General features: G+C 38.2%; 1 protein-coding gene and 2 non-coding genes across 3 annotated transcripts in view; 1 reads left to right on the top strand and 2 right to left on the bottom strand.

The window, feature by feature from the left end:
- Positions 1-15293, bottom strand: part of LOC126416333 (uncharacterized) — a 391314-nt gene that overhangs the window by 39230 nt on the left and 336791 nt on the right. Inside the window, exons 12-13 of the mRNA XM_050084000.1 lie at positions 12717-12847; positions 6220-6482 (exon numbers count right to left, since the gene is read on the bottom strand). Coding sequence (XP_049939957.1) covers positions 6220-6482; positions 12717-12847 — 394 coding nt within the window. The remainder of the gene's footprint in view (positions 1-6219; positions 6483-12716; positions 12848-15293) is intronic.
- On the bottom strand, positions 11365-11439 carry Trnat-ugu (transfer RNA threonine (anticodon UGU)). Its single transcript has one exon. It is a non-coding gene; the product is annotated as a tRNA-Thr (tRNA).
- On the top strand, positions 12460-12534 carry Trnat-ugu (transfer RNA threonine (anticodon UGU)). The gene has a single exon. It is a non-coding gene; the product is annotated as a tRNA-Thr (tRNA).

Here is a 15293-nt window from a genome sequence, read left to right as displayed (position 1 = left end):
TAAAGATAACAGAAATGAATGCAAGGAAAATAACTTTTCTTTTATGGCCTAAAAATTCAGCAGAGTGTGTAGGAGACAACAGATTTTTGTTATACATTCACCTTTAATATGTTCTTTTGCACAAAACTGTTGAAAATGAAAATAAAGAAGTTGTGTTATGATCTAAACATTGAAGTGAACATGTCATACATTAGAAATTAATATGTACAATCTATTAACCTGAATATGTAGCAGATTCTTCATCCAGTATTAACACGTGAATCTATAGGAAAGTGTAGGAAATGAAAATGAAATAGAGATTCCGGTGCACGAGCAAATAGCTAAATACAGATGAACAAACACAGAACTAGATTTGCTATTACATAATTTCACAGACTGGTGTGGAAAAATCAAATTTCTTTTATAATCTAATAGTGAACATGTGTGGATGGATATGTGTGTGTGTACGAGTGTATACCTGTCCGTACACAGACACAAGCAGACGTCTGCTTGTGTCTGTGTATGTGCGGATGGATATGTGTGTGTGTGCGAGTGTATACCTGTCCATTTTTCCCCCTAAGGTAAGTCTTTCCGCTCCCGGGATTGGAATGACTCCTTACCCTCTACCTTAAAACCCACATCCTTTCGTCTTTCCCTCTCCTTCCCTCTTTCCTGATGAAGCAAGCGTTGGTTGCGAAAGCTTGAATTTTGTGTGTATGTTTGTGTTTGTTTGTGTGTCTATCAACATGCCAGCACTTTCGTTTGGTAATTTACATCATATTTGTTTTTACATATAACTAAGTAAATAAATAAATAACATTTTTAGACTGTTGTGAAGTGTATTTAACACATTATTAGATATTCTGCTTATGTTCTTTTCATATAAACAGGTGTTTAAAATTGTAAAACGTGCCCAGTATCAACATGTTTTGTTAAACAGGTGTCATTAAATCAAAGCTCAGATATTGAAGACTACAGAGCTTCCACATTAATTACAGTAATGAATGATTGACTTGATACTTCCCCATAATTTCTACAAGAAATTTAAGTAGAGTTGGGTTGTACATACTGAGGCGCACACATGTTATGGTATTTAAGAAACTGCTGATTAGTTTATCACAGCTTTTCATGGGTCTTGGTATTTTCACGGGGAAAATGTGGTAGGGTTAAGTAGAAGCCAAGAAGCCAACAACATTCTCGGAATAATAATGTTTCAAACATTGTTTTGCAGATTGCTGTCCTGACACCTTACTTCAAAATATTTTGAACAATCATGACGGTGATACCAGACAGAAACCCAATGTTAAATTTCCATTCAGTCACCAAGTAAACTATGTATATTTCCAAGCTTGTATTGTCGAATTTCATTCTTAAGGCTTATTTAAACTAGCAAGTTGTTTAACAATATTCAAAATTTTTGTTGTTTGTAAGTGCAGTTATTTTAAAATGCAAAAGTTTAAAATGAGTACAGAGCACATAATGCCTTCCGTCCTTAAGGTGCTGCCCTAGGCCCATGCCTAGTGGGCCTATATGTAAATTCGCCACTGATTAAACCTTAATTTTCCTTCATTTCAATATTTTAAACAATGATACATTACATTTAAACAATGGAAAATCCTAGATGGACTGTAACAATATAATGAAAAGGATAGTTGCTACTCACTACATAGCAGAGATGCTGAGTCGCAAAAAGGCAGTCTGACTCCAGCTTCCACAGACTGTGGTCATGTGTGTGTGAGTTGCATTTGTGTGTGTGTGTGTGTGTATGTTGTCTAATTTTGAGAAAGGCACTGTTGGCCAAAAGCTAATTGTGTGACAGTCATTTTGTTGTGCCTGTCTGTGACTTAGCATCTCCACTGTATGGTGAGCAGCGACTATTCTTTTCAGTATACATTATGTTTGTCTGTAAACATAATTGTTCATGACTGCTGAATGATAGAATATTAATGTGACGCGTTTCTCTGGGAAAAAAATAGAGTATAGTTTAGACACATTCTAAGGATCATTAGTGTCATCTATAGCTATTAAAATGTTTTCTCCTCAAAGGAGAACAACAATGTAATAGTGTAGTAGGTATTTTTCTGACATTTATGTCAGATGACCCTCCCACTGTGCATTTTAGTGAGGCGTATGCGTTTATTTCACTGTAGAACAAATCTTTCGAAATCAGCATAAAAGAAACCAGAGTTCTGATCTAGAAGCTGCTTAACTAACAGCCTCTTGAATGTTGGTTTGTAGTAGCTACCAACCTGTCTGAAGAGATGAAAATTGCTTCATATATCTGGGCTATATAGAGGGTAATCCATTAAAGCCGATCAGAAATGCTGGTCCAAATCATTCACAACTGAGACTTGCATATAGGAGAGGTTGACAGTGTTAAGTTTCTGGGTACGTCTCAATAATAAATTCCATTGGGAAGGACTTACCACAGAATTGCTAAAAGTTCCTAAACAAGTCTGTATTTGCAATGTGGATGATGTCAGACGTAAGAGATGTAAATATAAAAGAACTTGCATACTTTGCTTACTTTTGTTCATAAGCATCATATTCTTGGATAACTTGTCAAACCGAGCAAAAGATTTTAGAGTGCAAAAGCATGTAATAGACTCCTTTGTCGTGTAAATGCAAGAACATAATGTAGACACCTGTTCAAGGAATTGTGTATTCTAACTGCATCTCCTCAGTTTATTTATTGCTTAATGAAATTTGTTGCAAATAATATGTCTCTATTTCCAACCAATAACTGAATACATAATATCAATACTAGGAGTAAAAACAATCTACATAAAGGCCTAAAATCACTTACTTTGGTTCAAAAAGGGATCCAATATTCAGAAACACACATTTCCAATAAATTGCTAGCAACCACTAAAAACTTGGTATCTGATATAGCACAAGTTAAACAGAGTTTGAAAGAATTTTTGGAGGCAAATCCTTCTACTCCATAGATGAATATCTTCACAGGGACTGCTAAACTAGTTTGAGTAAAAATTACTGTTAGGTTTCAGCTTTGATGACACTTGGTCACAAGAGTCAAGATCAGGTATTTTTTGCATGATAAATTTATTGAAAGAGCATAACTATGTTTCATTCTGATGGTGTATTATTTCTGAAAATATTAGCAGTTCCTGTTTCCTGTAACTATTCACGTATCCCGACAATCTCCTGACAGATGATCTGGGAATTGAGTATTATATTCAAATGTTCTATTTTTTTACCTGAGATATATGCTCTTAAATGTTGTTCTGTAACAACATGACACTTTTCAGGAGAAATCCTAGTCCTTTTCTCTGAAGCACCATCCACAACCATTCCGGCATGGTACAGTAAATGACAGTATTGTGACTGTAATTTTCTATCTGTTTTACATTGTTTCAGACTTCCTTTGTGGGGAGTCGAGGTGTGTCTCCATGACAATGGTGCAATCATCTCAGGTATCACATGAGCCACCTACATATTGTACCATGTGATGATACAGCACAGGAATGTAACACACTGTCTGATACTGCATTAAGTGACTGTGGTTGTATCCTGGTCAGAGTGTTGGTGCAGTGCCTGGTGAGAATATATCTTCTGGTAGTCCAACCAGTTGTGCAGTATATCCACTACACTGCCAATGGAGATGTGGAGTTCTTGTGTCATCTGCCTCATGTGAATGCAACAACTGGCTTTAAGTGATTTATCGCCAAATGATGTTCCTTATTGAATTCCTCATGATAATGTAAGAGCTAAAGGACTGCCTAATGGATTGTCAGCTTAAAGATGCAGGAAAATCTTGGATGCAGGAAGCTGAAGATCACAAAATATGAAGAAGTATGAAATTACCCCATATCCAGCAGTGGATTATGTTGGTGTGGTTGAAAGTACATGGGAATGCATTAAGATGTACATTGATCACAGAATGTGTATATGGGGAAAGGGAAGACCATCGCTATAAAGTAAGTATTTAAATCTGGAGACAAAACTGAGGATTAATAATCATAAGTTGGTTGAGGAGTAAAGGACTGAAATAATTTACTAGAGAATATCCTCAGGTCTTCCCCAGAAAGCATCATCAATTTAAATACTTGGTTCATGAGTGACAAAATGCCCAGAATATGGACATTATAATAATTGTGAATGTAGTAAAAGTAGTAAAACTTAGTCATAAAATATATCTGTGAGGTGTTATCTGCTGTAATGTGATTCAGATGATACCACTGTCATGTGCTTTGACATATGTAAATGTTACGTTCATCATCTTAGTGACATACGTACTATACGCTAATAAAATTGAACAAATGAAACTGTCAACAGCTGGTCACCAGCATGAGCAGTATATTTCTGTAATGATAGTTGACAGTATACAAAATAGGATTCCATGTTACAAAACACGTCTCAAAAATAGAAACAACTATGTATATATATACAAGTTAAGAAAGGCACATGCCAGCTGTTGATATATGTGCCAACTTAGGATTTTTTTCATTATAATGGAAATACATTAACACGGTGCACATAATGACACTTGCGTAGCTTACAAAGTTATCAACCCCTCACTTACATGGTGAGGCAAATGGAATCTTCCAGATTTTTTATCACTTGCACTGAGCAATTGGTGGTGTTCTACATGAAATTAACTGTTGTAATTATTAAATGAACACCACAGTTTTTTGTTTGTACTTTTTTCAATTGTTTGTTACTAATGATGAAATTCTGTTATATATTTGCAACAGATTGCATATTTTATAACTTGCCACACAAGGGGTTTTTTCCCCTAACACAAGTGAGAATATGACTTTTCAAATACATTTAGTAAATAATTTTTTTGTGTTTGTAATACACGAGATGCATAACAAAGTCACTATTTTGAGTGAGTATGTCACATTTGGAAGAAAAAGAGTAACAGGACCTGCCTAGTTTTGTAATCTTTTCTGAGCAAATGGGTTTGCTCTAGAAGTTATTGAAAGATAAGAATATAAAATTGCATATATTTATGAGGGCTGATCAACAAAGAGTGAGATTGATTTTTTCCTACAACTTCAGAGAAACATTCCTATTTGTACCATGAATATCTGAAAAGAGTTGGCTTTTATGTGTGATATCCATACATGAGAGTATTCTCAATTGGTCAGTGATTCTCAATTTTGTTTATGCTCTTTGCATTTCACATAGCAAACAGTGGAGGTGACGCTGGAGGAAGAGTTCAGCACAATAGAATTCTGTGTTCATATAAATCATACAGCCAGTGAAACTTATAAAAACTTGCAGCAAGTGTACTGCAAAGATGCACTACCTTGTGCAACAGTGTTTAGGTGGTTCAGAGCTTCAAAAAAGGCCAAATTGTCTGTGCTAAGCAACATAAGCCTGGAGTTTCAACTTCTGCTGACTGAAGTCAGCATCAACACAGTTGCTCTGATTGTCTATGAGGATTGGTGGATAACATTATGTAACCTCAGTGAAGTGTAAAGAATTTCTTATGACCATGACTCTTTGCTGATGGAGGGGATGCATTTCTGGAATCAGTTATTATGGCTGATTCACAGTTACACTATTATGGTCCTGAAGGAAAAATAGTGAGCACAGTGTGAAGATCTCCAGGTTCTCCAAAACCAAAAAAGGTGAAAGTGATGGAGAGCATATTTTTTGAGTGACATGGGATGATTTACCAGCATACAGTTCCTCCTCACATTACTGTTACAGCAGCATACTACATGCCAGTATTGGCTAAACTGGAGAAGCACATTTCAATAAACAACCAGAACTTTCTTGGGCTGGGTGGTGACTCATCATGACAATGCAGGCCCTCAGGTGACAAATCAACTCATGCAGTTTCTGGCTTAATTCAACATTACCTGTCTGCCACATCCACCGTTTAGCCCTGATTTTCCCCTCTGTGATGTTTTTATTCCCATCACTAAAGGCAAAGCTTCAGGACATTTGATTCCAGAACCCTGAAGCAGGGCTCAAGAAAAAAGAGGTGATTTTCAAGGAGCTGACATAGAATGGCCTGCACTATGCATTCAAGGACTGTCAGGTATACTGTAAAAAGTGCATTGAAGTAGGAGGGAAATACATCAAAGTAGATCACGTAAACATTGAAATGGAATAATACACATCTGTGAAAAAAATCAGAGTCAGTCTTTGTTGATAAACCCTTGTATCATAATCTACAACAAATTGATGTAAAAAAAATTACACTTAAAACTGAATCACACATGCACCAAAAAGGAAAAAAAGTGTCAACTGGTACTTACTTACCTTATCAAAAAAATACGACTATATTCCTGTGGTCTGAGACTCTGCAGAAGATTTTGTAAACCATATGCAAAAAGATTGCTATATGGCAAAGGTGAAACATAGTTAACAACACATATCTTTGCAATAGCTAGTTGATGGAGCAAAGCAGTATCAGTTTCTGCTAGAATTATCCTCACATCTTTATGTGAAAGTAGGCTGCTGATCCAACCCTGTGGATCACATGCTATTTCTCCAAACCTCTTGGGATCAAAGTAATCATATACCTGGAAAAAATTATTTAATTTCATAATATTTATAATGCAAAGAAGGATATCATAACCTTAATAAGTCTAGGATCTGTAATATTCTTCCTAAAAGGAAGCAATAATGAAAACGGAGCATAGTGTAGATTCTGGAAAATGTGTCTGGCTACTTTTGCTAGTATAATGATAGTAAATCAGTTGCATTTATTTCAGAAAAAAAGAGATATGGAATGAATCTGAAAAATAGTTTGTAGCAATCAGTCACTGTTTCTTTCTCCATATTTGTCCAATGTTAGGGAGTTAATGATTTTGTACACTTGTTATGAAATATTAGTCTTCATTTGCTTATGATCCTCCAGTCACATTGTGCATATGAATGCACATACTGGTACATTTACATCTTGTTATTAAAAAGAGAAAATGAGTATAGAATGACCTTTGTCAATTATCTATCACCTTTTAGACTGTAGAAAATTACTTTCGTAACAACATTATACCAGCACATTAACTACATGCACCAAGACACAATGTAAATATTGAGTTCAGATTCTCTCTCTCTAATGCATACATACACTGACAACATCACCTTTTATACATTCAAAGTATGAAAACAATGGAAATATATCTCACAAAATAATCTGAACACTTGAGAATAAAGGAGAAAGAGTGAGTATGCCACATTTGGAAGAAAAAGAGTAACAGGACCTGCCTATTTTTGTTATCTTTTCTGAGCAAATGGGTTTACTCTAGAAATTATTGAAAGATAAGAATATAAAATTACATATATTTATGAGGGCTGATCAACAAAGAGAGATTGATTTTTTCCTACAACTTCAGAGAAACATTCCTATTTGTACCATGAAGATTTGTAGGCCTGAAGATTTATGTGGCATTTCTGACATTTTGAAGTTTTTGGATGTATGAATATTTATTGAAAACAGACTGCAAGAGATTTAGGAAGCTTGATTCCTCAGATATACACTCACAATAATATACCAGCAAACACTTTCAGTTTTACCTGTCCAAAGATTACATTGCATTAGCACAACAAAAGTATGAAAACTCACATGATACAGACATAACAATATGGTTCATTTTTAATTGTCAATGTTAACAGGATGTTCACAGGCTAAATATTTAACAATGAAAGAGATATTTGGTCAGATGAGTGGATTACAGATAAGCCAAGAAATTGCAAGGTATAGAAAAAAACTGAGAAAATGACTTAATGGGAGGTTATTATTTTATTTATCATATGGTTTTACAAGTATGCAAAAGTACAATCAGATGGAAGTATTAAAATGTGACAATCAATGGACAGCACTTGAATTCACTTGGAGCAGAGTACTCTGATCACCATCAAATGCTTGAAGTGGACACTTCTTAACAATATGGGGGGCGAGAAGGAAATTAGTGTTTAACATTCTGTTGATAATGAGGTCATTAGAGACAGAGCACAAGCACAGATTAGGGAAGGATGGGGAAGGAAATTGTCCATGCTCTTTCAAAGGAAACATCCCAGAATTTGCCTGGATCAATTCAGGGAAATCATGGAAAACCTAAAGCAGACGGCTGGACATGAGTTTGAACTGTCATCCTCCCAAATGCGACAAGTCTGCTAACCACTGTGACAACTTGCTCAGCACTCAGTCCTTAACAATATATTCTACTGTTGGTCCTCCATTTTGCAGTTTCAGGCAGCAGATGAATGAAAACTTCAGTTCCTCAAGGTGAAACCACACCTCCCTTGACCTGCCCCAATGTTGTTCAGCCTTGATCATGTTTGGCATAGTGACAGGAATCCATGTACCTCCTTTCTTGGATCTTGAACCAGATGAGCATTGTTGGATGGATGTTCATTCCAGCATTGTTATCACCTGGAGCTCATGTGAAAAGAACTGATACTTTCTGAATAAACCCAGGATGGTTTATATCTTTTCAGATGAGTTATTGGTTATGTTGTAGGGTATCATACAAGAAGAGTTTATATGAGATACAATCTTGTTGAGAAAATTTGATTTCCTCCTTAGATCTCATGGAGCAATATTAGCTAGGACAGGTAACCACTGGAAGGGAATAGGTGTAACTCATTAATGGTCACTCTCATGGTTTTATAAAATTATGCATCAATATTTGTTGTGTGTGCATGCTGTTTTTACACACTGGACCAAAATGTCCACCAGCTGAATACAAAAGAGCAAATGCAATGCAACTGCTTCTGGCAATCTTGGAAGTGGATTCACTCTTGAACCAAGTTTATTAGATAACTTGTGCACTGTTGTTGCAATGTGTGACGCTAAAAACCCACGTTACTAGATGAATAGGTCTAGTATGCAAGGATATCTTTGTGGAGAGCAAGCACGCGGCATGGTGCGCCATTCATGGAAGTGCGTGGTGCACCCGCTTGAGATTTGCAATGGTTGGTGGGATGCATCCGACGCCGGGTGGCCACTTGGCCCGCAGCTTGGGGCATTGTTTGGTTTTTCGCACATTACGTGAAAACTATGTAACTTACTGAGAAGAGTGGTGCGGCAGTGGATTGTGGTCAGCGATATGCACCTTCTGAAAGATCGATCTTTATTCTAAGTCACGAGACGCAAAAGTTATAGTGACCTCAAAATTGGTTAATATCATGAATACTGAAAGATTAATAAAAATAGGAAATAACAGCTTACAGGGATGAGTGAGCACTCATTAAAAACGTCTCATCATAGCAGACCGAGTACCATAGTCATATGTTAAGATTCATAAATAATTAAGCTTGTAAAGAGCAATAAACAAAGTTAGATGGGAAACTGTTTATAAAATTCAATAGAAAATTCATGATGTAAAGAACGGCACTATATAATATTTTGGGTGGCATCACATGTGTTTTAAAATGGGAAATTGTTTATAAAATTCAATAGAAAATTCATGACATACAGAACGGCACTATATAATATTTTGGGTGGCATCACACATATTTTAAACTAGTTAAGTTATACTATACACTAACTTGCAATAGTTTTCATTGTTTGCAAATTATTATTAACATTTATCACGCATAATTAATTAATTATTACAGATATGGAAGATTTTGAGTAGCGCAATGTGTAGCTTGCTATTGATTACGTCTACAAACAGTGCTATATGCAGTTCTGTGTTAAAACTTTGCAGCACAGATGTAAGCAAACAAATTTGTGCTAAGTGGCGAAATTGTGCAAAAAATTAAAACTTGAATTACGGGCGATAGAATAATCCTAGAAATTAACGTAACATAGTAAATAAGATGTACTTTTTAGTGCAGTTCCGATGGTGTACTTATTTCTGTTGAGGGATGTATGTGTAAAATTTGTAACCTTAAATGGGGAGATTGATACTTGCATAACCAGGGGGAAGGGGTAGGGGGTAGACATCTGAGCCTATATAAGCGAGCAGCCATCTTGGTCAGGGGTCAGTCGTTAGTCAGTAATGTGGCCAGTGGGTGGCATGCGCGAGCCCCACTTGTGGGTGGCCCATGTGGTCATTTGAGTAAGAATTTTTCGCACTGATTTATTTTGACAAAGAGTATTGTTTAATAGTGCAAGTGTGCAAGAATATATTTGGTGAACTGGAAGTGCTGTCATTATTTGTGTGAGTACGAATTATGAGGTATACATCAGCATAAGTGAACATTTGGTGAGCTGTAGTTTTCGTGCCAAAACTGTTAGAACAAAGAGGACAGTGGGACTTGTGGTTCTGTTCAAATTGATTGATTAATTTTCGTTAATAGCAGCCTACATTACTGCTATTGGGGGCTTGGAGTCAAATTATTATTAAAGTAAAACTGTAAACTATCTCACCAGTACTAATTTCATTGCGTGAAAGGAAAGGACGACGCCAATAAATAGTGCTTGAACTGTGTCATGAAAAAATGATTTTGCTATAATAATCATCTAATTTTTGTTCCCTAGCATAAACTGTACTCATGAATATTAATTCAAAAACTATAACTAATGTGCAGGTGTGGAACAGTGTACTAATGCACCAAGTGTGAAAATCATCCCCTGAGACTTACGTGAGAGCCAAAATTTGCAATAACATTTTTTAATGAACGTTTGTATACGCACATTCATGTGAAATCTTCAACCGCACTTATTTTCTACCCCATCGCAAATGTCAAGGCCCAGTTCAGAAGGATTACTAGGTATTATGGCTTGTAGTCATGTGGCCCTTCAGTTCCAGCAAAAGTCACATGTAGCTTCCTCTGGGCTTCTTTATTATTTAGATGGTGTACAGTAATTTCGGTTTTATGGAAAGTTCACTGCTAACATAAGAAAATGTGCAGAAGCAACATGGATGCTTACAACTGATTATTACAATGCGAGTGGAAGAGGTTGTTATCCAACAATGGATGTCAAATAGCTGATGAAGGTGATGAAAGATGGAAATTTAACTGATACATCTGAATGTATTATGGATGCTATCCAGGGAACTGAGTTATTAACTACCCTAGGAGAACTGAAAACATAGCCACTTTAATTCATGAGGACTATTCATAGTGGAAATTCAAAACATTCCACAATTTATTGCAAAATTGGATCCAAACTATAAAAGACTAATTCTGATCTCATATTTCAAAACTGCTTTGTCAGTGTTAACTATCAGAACATGTTAAGTGGTAATGGATGATGCATACTATCATTACATGTACCACAGGAAAATGAACCCCCCCCCCCCCCCCCCCCGATGAAAACTAAAAAGAAATTCCATTTTCCTATCATTATTTGTCTCTGAACATATATATGACGGTAGTATCTGTTCCAGAAAGAACAGTTACCGTGGATGACCTTGCAGCTTTGCTAGGAATGAAATGATAATTGAATGGACACCCTAGCTGCAAACAGGCGTTGATGTACTTCATTGGGGACATGTTGAAAATGTGTGCCCCGACCGGGATTCGAACCCGGGATGTCCTGCTTACATGGCAGACGCTCTATCCATCTGAGCCACCGCGGGCACAGAGGATAGTGCGTCTGCAGGGACTTATCCCTTGCACGCTCCCCGTGAGATCCACATTCCCAACATGTCCACACCACTACATTCATACTGCGCCTAATAGATGTTTGCCCATCATACTCATTACTCGTGGCAGATTAATCTACCAAGTCCCGTATGAGTTTGGGCATAGCGTGTACATTCACACACAAGAAGGTCAATGGCCAGGAAGCCATATTTTAACTATATATATGACACTTCCTGGCAGATTAAAACTGTGTGCCCAACCGAGAGTCGAACTCAGGACCTTTGCCTTTCGTGGGCAAGTGCTCTACCAACTGAGCTACCGAAGCACGACTCACGCCCGGTACTCACAGCTTTACTTCTGCCAGTACCTCGTCTCCTACCTTCCAAACTTTACAGAAGCTCTCCTGCGAACCTTGCAGAACTAGCACTCCTGAAAGAGCACTTGCCCGCGAAAGGCAAAGGTCCCGAGTTCGAGTCTCGGTCGGGCACACAGTTTTAATCTGCCAGGAAGTTTCATATCAGCGCACACTCCGCTGCAGAGTGAAAATCTCATTCTGTATATATATGACGGTAGTATCTGTTCCAGAAAGAACGGTTACCGTGGATGACCATGCAGCTTTGCTAGGAATGAAATGATAATTAAATGGACACCCTAGCTGCAAACAGGCGTTGATGTACTTCATTGGGGACATGTCGAAAATGTGTGCCCCGACCGGGACTCGAACCCGGGATCTCCTGCTTACATGGCAGACGCCATGTTCTTTCTGGAACAGATACTACCGTCATATATATAGTTAAAATATGGTTTCCTGGCCATTGACCTTCTTGTGTGCGAACGTACACGCTATGCCCGAACTCGTACGGGACTTGGTAGATTAATCTGCCACGAGTAATGAGTATGATGGGCAAACATCTATTAGGCGCACTATGAATGTAGTGGTGTGGACATGTTGGGAATGTGGACCTCACGGGGAGCGTGCAAGGGATAAGTCCCTGCAGACGCACTATCCCCTGTGCCCGCGGTGGCTCAGATGGATAGAGCATCTGCCATGTAAGCAGGAGATCCCGGGTTCAAGTCCCGGTCGGGGCACACATTTTCAACATGTCCCCAATGAAGTACATCAATGCCTGTTTGCAGCTAGGGTGTCCATTTAATTATCATTCCATTGTCTCTGAACAACTAAATCACTTCACCAACACAAAGTGAGTTAGAACAAGCAATATTAAACTCTAGTTTTATAAAAATTTTTGAGTTCTGGAAAAATCACTCACCTCAAAGCAGTTAAAACTCTGCAAAAAAATTTTCAGACTTTTCATTGTAGCCATGAAAGAATCACAATCCTGAGGATATAAAAGTAACACCTTAAATTTTAGATATGGAATAGGTTCTGGCCTGTCTGGATCTGCAATTAAATTAACTAAGTTAATTTTCTGTATCTGACATGACTGTAAATACAAACAATTAATATGTTAAACTGCAATCAAAACATCTAACAGAATGAAGTATATACATAAATTTTTAACACTGATCTAAGCTCTAGGAGTGATCAGAGAAATTAATGCTTCTGCCTTTTTGACTCAGTATTTTATTTTTAGGATTGGGGATGCAGAGTTAGAAGTGGACTGTAACAGGTTTTTGGGAATAGAGGCAGGCAAATTTCTGTCATGGGAAAATTACACTAATGAGCTCTATTTTAACAAAGAAAATGTTATGTACAGTACATAAAGAAAGTATTGTGTGAACCAGCAAGGAATCTGAAACCAACTGTCATGTCACACCCAAATCACACTTTTCTCATACAACATCCTGAAAGCTATAGGACAAGGCAGCGAGATACATACAACATTCTTCAACTTCCAAAATGCATTTGACTTGGTGGCACATCTACATTTATTGTTGAAATTATGATCAAATGGGGTATCAAGTGAAATTTGTGACTGAATTGAGGATTTCTAGGTAGGAAAAACACAGCTTATTATCTTGAAGGGAGACTCCTAAAAGAATGTAGAAGTTGCATCAGGTGCGCTACATGGAAGAATGTTCACCCCCTTGCAGTTCATGTTGTATATCAATGACCTTGTAGACAATACTAATGGTAACCTCAGACTATCTATAATGAATTAATGTCTAAAAATAGGCTGCATGAATATTCAGTTGAAACTTGATAAGATTTCAAAGAGGTGCAAACATTGGCAACTTGCTTCAAATTCTCATAACTCTAAAACTGAGCAAGTCACCAAAAAACATAGTATCCTATATCTTCAATATCAGGGAATCACAAGTGGGATCCATTCAGCTTGTACAAACACTAGTGTGTAACAGTTTTATGAAGAGGATAGTTGCTGCTCACCAGGGCATAGTGAAGCTGCTGAGTCGCAGATAGGCACAACAAAAAGACTGCCACAAAATAAGCTTTTGGCCAACAAGGCCATTGTCATAAATAGATGACAGACACACACATACTCATGCAAACACAACTCACATACAAATGACTACAGCCTCTGGCAGCTGAAGCCAGACTATGAGCAGCAGCAATAGCAGTGCAGGTGGCAACTGGATGGGTAAGGAGGAGGGCGGGACAGGGAGGAGGACAGATAGCATCGTACGGGTGGTGGATGGTGAGGTGTTGCTTGGAAGCATACAAGGACAAGATAGAGGCAGCTAGGTGCAGTTGGAAGATTAGATGGATGGTGGCGGAGAGTGGGGGGGGGGGGGGGGGTAGCAAAAAAGGAGAGAAGTAAAATGTCAGGGTGCATTGGTGGAACAGAGGGCTGTGTATTGCTGGAATGGGAATAGAGAAAGGGCCAGATGGACGAGGACATTGACTAACAAAGGTTGAGGCCAGGAGAGTTATGGGAATGCAGGATGTATTGCAGGGAGATTTTCCACCAGCACAATTCAGAAAAGCTGGTGTAGGTGGGAAGGATCCATATGGCACAGGCTGTGGAGCAGTCACTGAAATGAAAAATGTAGTGTTGCATGGCATGCTCAGCAACAGGGTGTCCAGTTGTTTCTTGGACACTGTTTGTCAGTGGCCATTCATATGGACAGACAGCTTTTTGGTTGCCGTGCTCACATAAAATGCAGCACAGTGGTTGCAGCTTAACTTGTACATCACATGACCAGTTTCACAGATAGCCCCGTCATTGATGGGATAAGTGATGTCTGTGACCAGACTGGACTAGGAGGTGGTGGGAAGATGTATGGCTAGGTCTTGCATCTAGGTCTGTTACAGGGATATAACCATGAGGTAAGAGGTAGGGAACATGGTTTATATAGGGATGAATGAGGATATTGTGTAGATTTGGTGGACGGTGGAATACCACAGTGGGAGAGGTGGGAATGATAGTGGGCAGGACGTTTCTCACTTCAGGGCACGATGAGAGGTAGTCAAAACCCTGGCAGAGAATGTAAATCAGTTGCTCCAGTCCTGGGTGGTACTGAGTTATGAGAGGAATGCTCCTCTGTGGTCAGATGGTGAGACTTTGGGAGGTAGTGGATGACTGGAAAGAAAAGGCACGGGAGATTTGTTTTTGTACAAGTTTGGATAATTACACACAAAGAGATAGAGGGGCTGCCCAGTACTTACCTCAGCTCAGTACAGCCGATAGATACACATAAAACAGAACTGAAAATTTACATTCCTAGCTTTCGGAACAAATGTTCCTTCATCGGGGAGGAGAGAGGGGAAAGAAAGGGAAGAAGGGAAAGGAGATTCAGTTACTCACAACCCAGGTTATGAAGCAACAGGGAAAGGAAAATGGGAGGGTAGCAAGGATGGAGGCATGGCTGTCAGAGGGAAACCAAAGATATTCTACTGTAAGTACTGTGCCAGCTTCAAACCAAAG

The sequence above is a fragment of the Schistocerca serialis genome, chromosome 8 (genome assembly GCF_023864345.2).
Source record: "Schistocerca serialis cubense isolate TAMUIC-IGC-003099 chromosome 8, iqSchSeri2.2, whole genome shotgun sequence".
Lineage (NCBI taxonomy): Eukaryota > Metazoa > Arthropoda > Insecta > Orthoptera > Acrididae > Schistocerca > Schistocerca serialis.
This window is presented reverse-complemented; position numbering and strand designations above follow the sequence as displayed.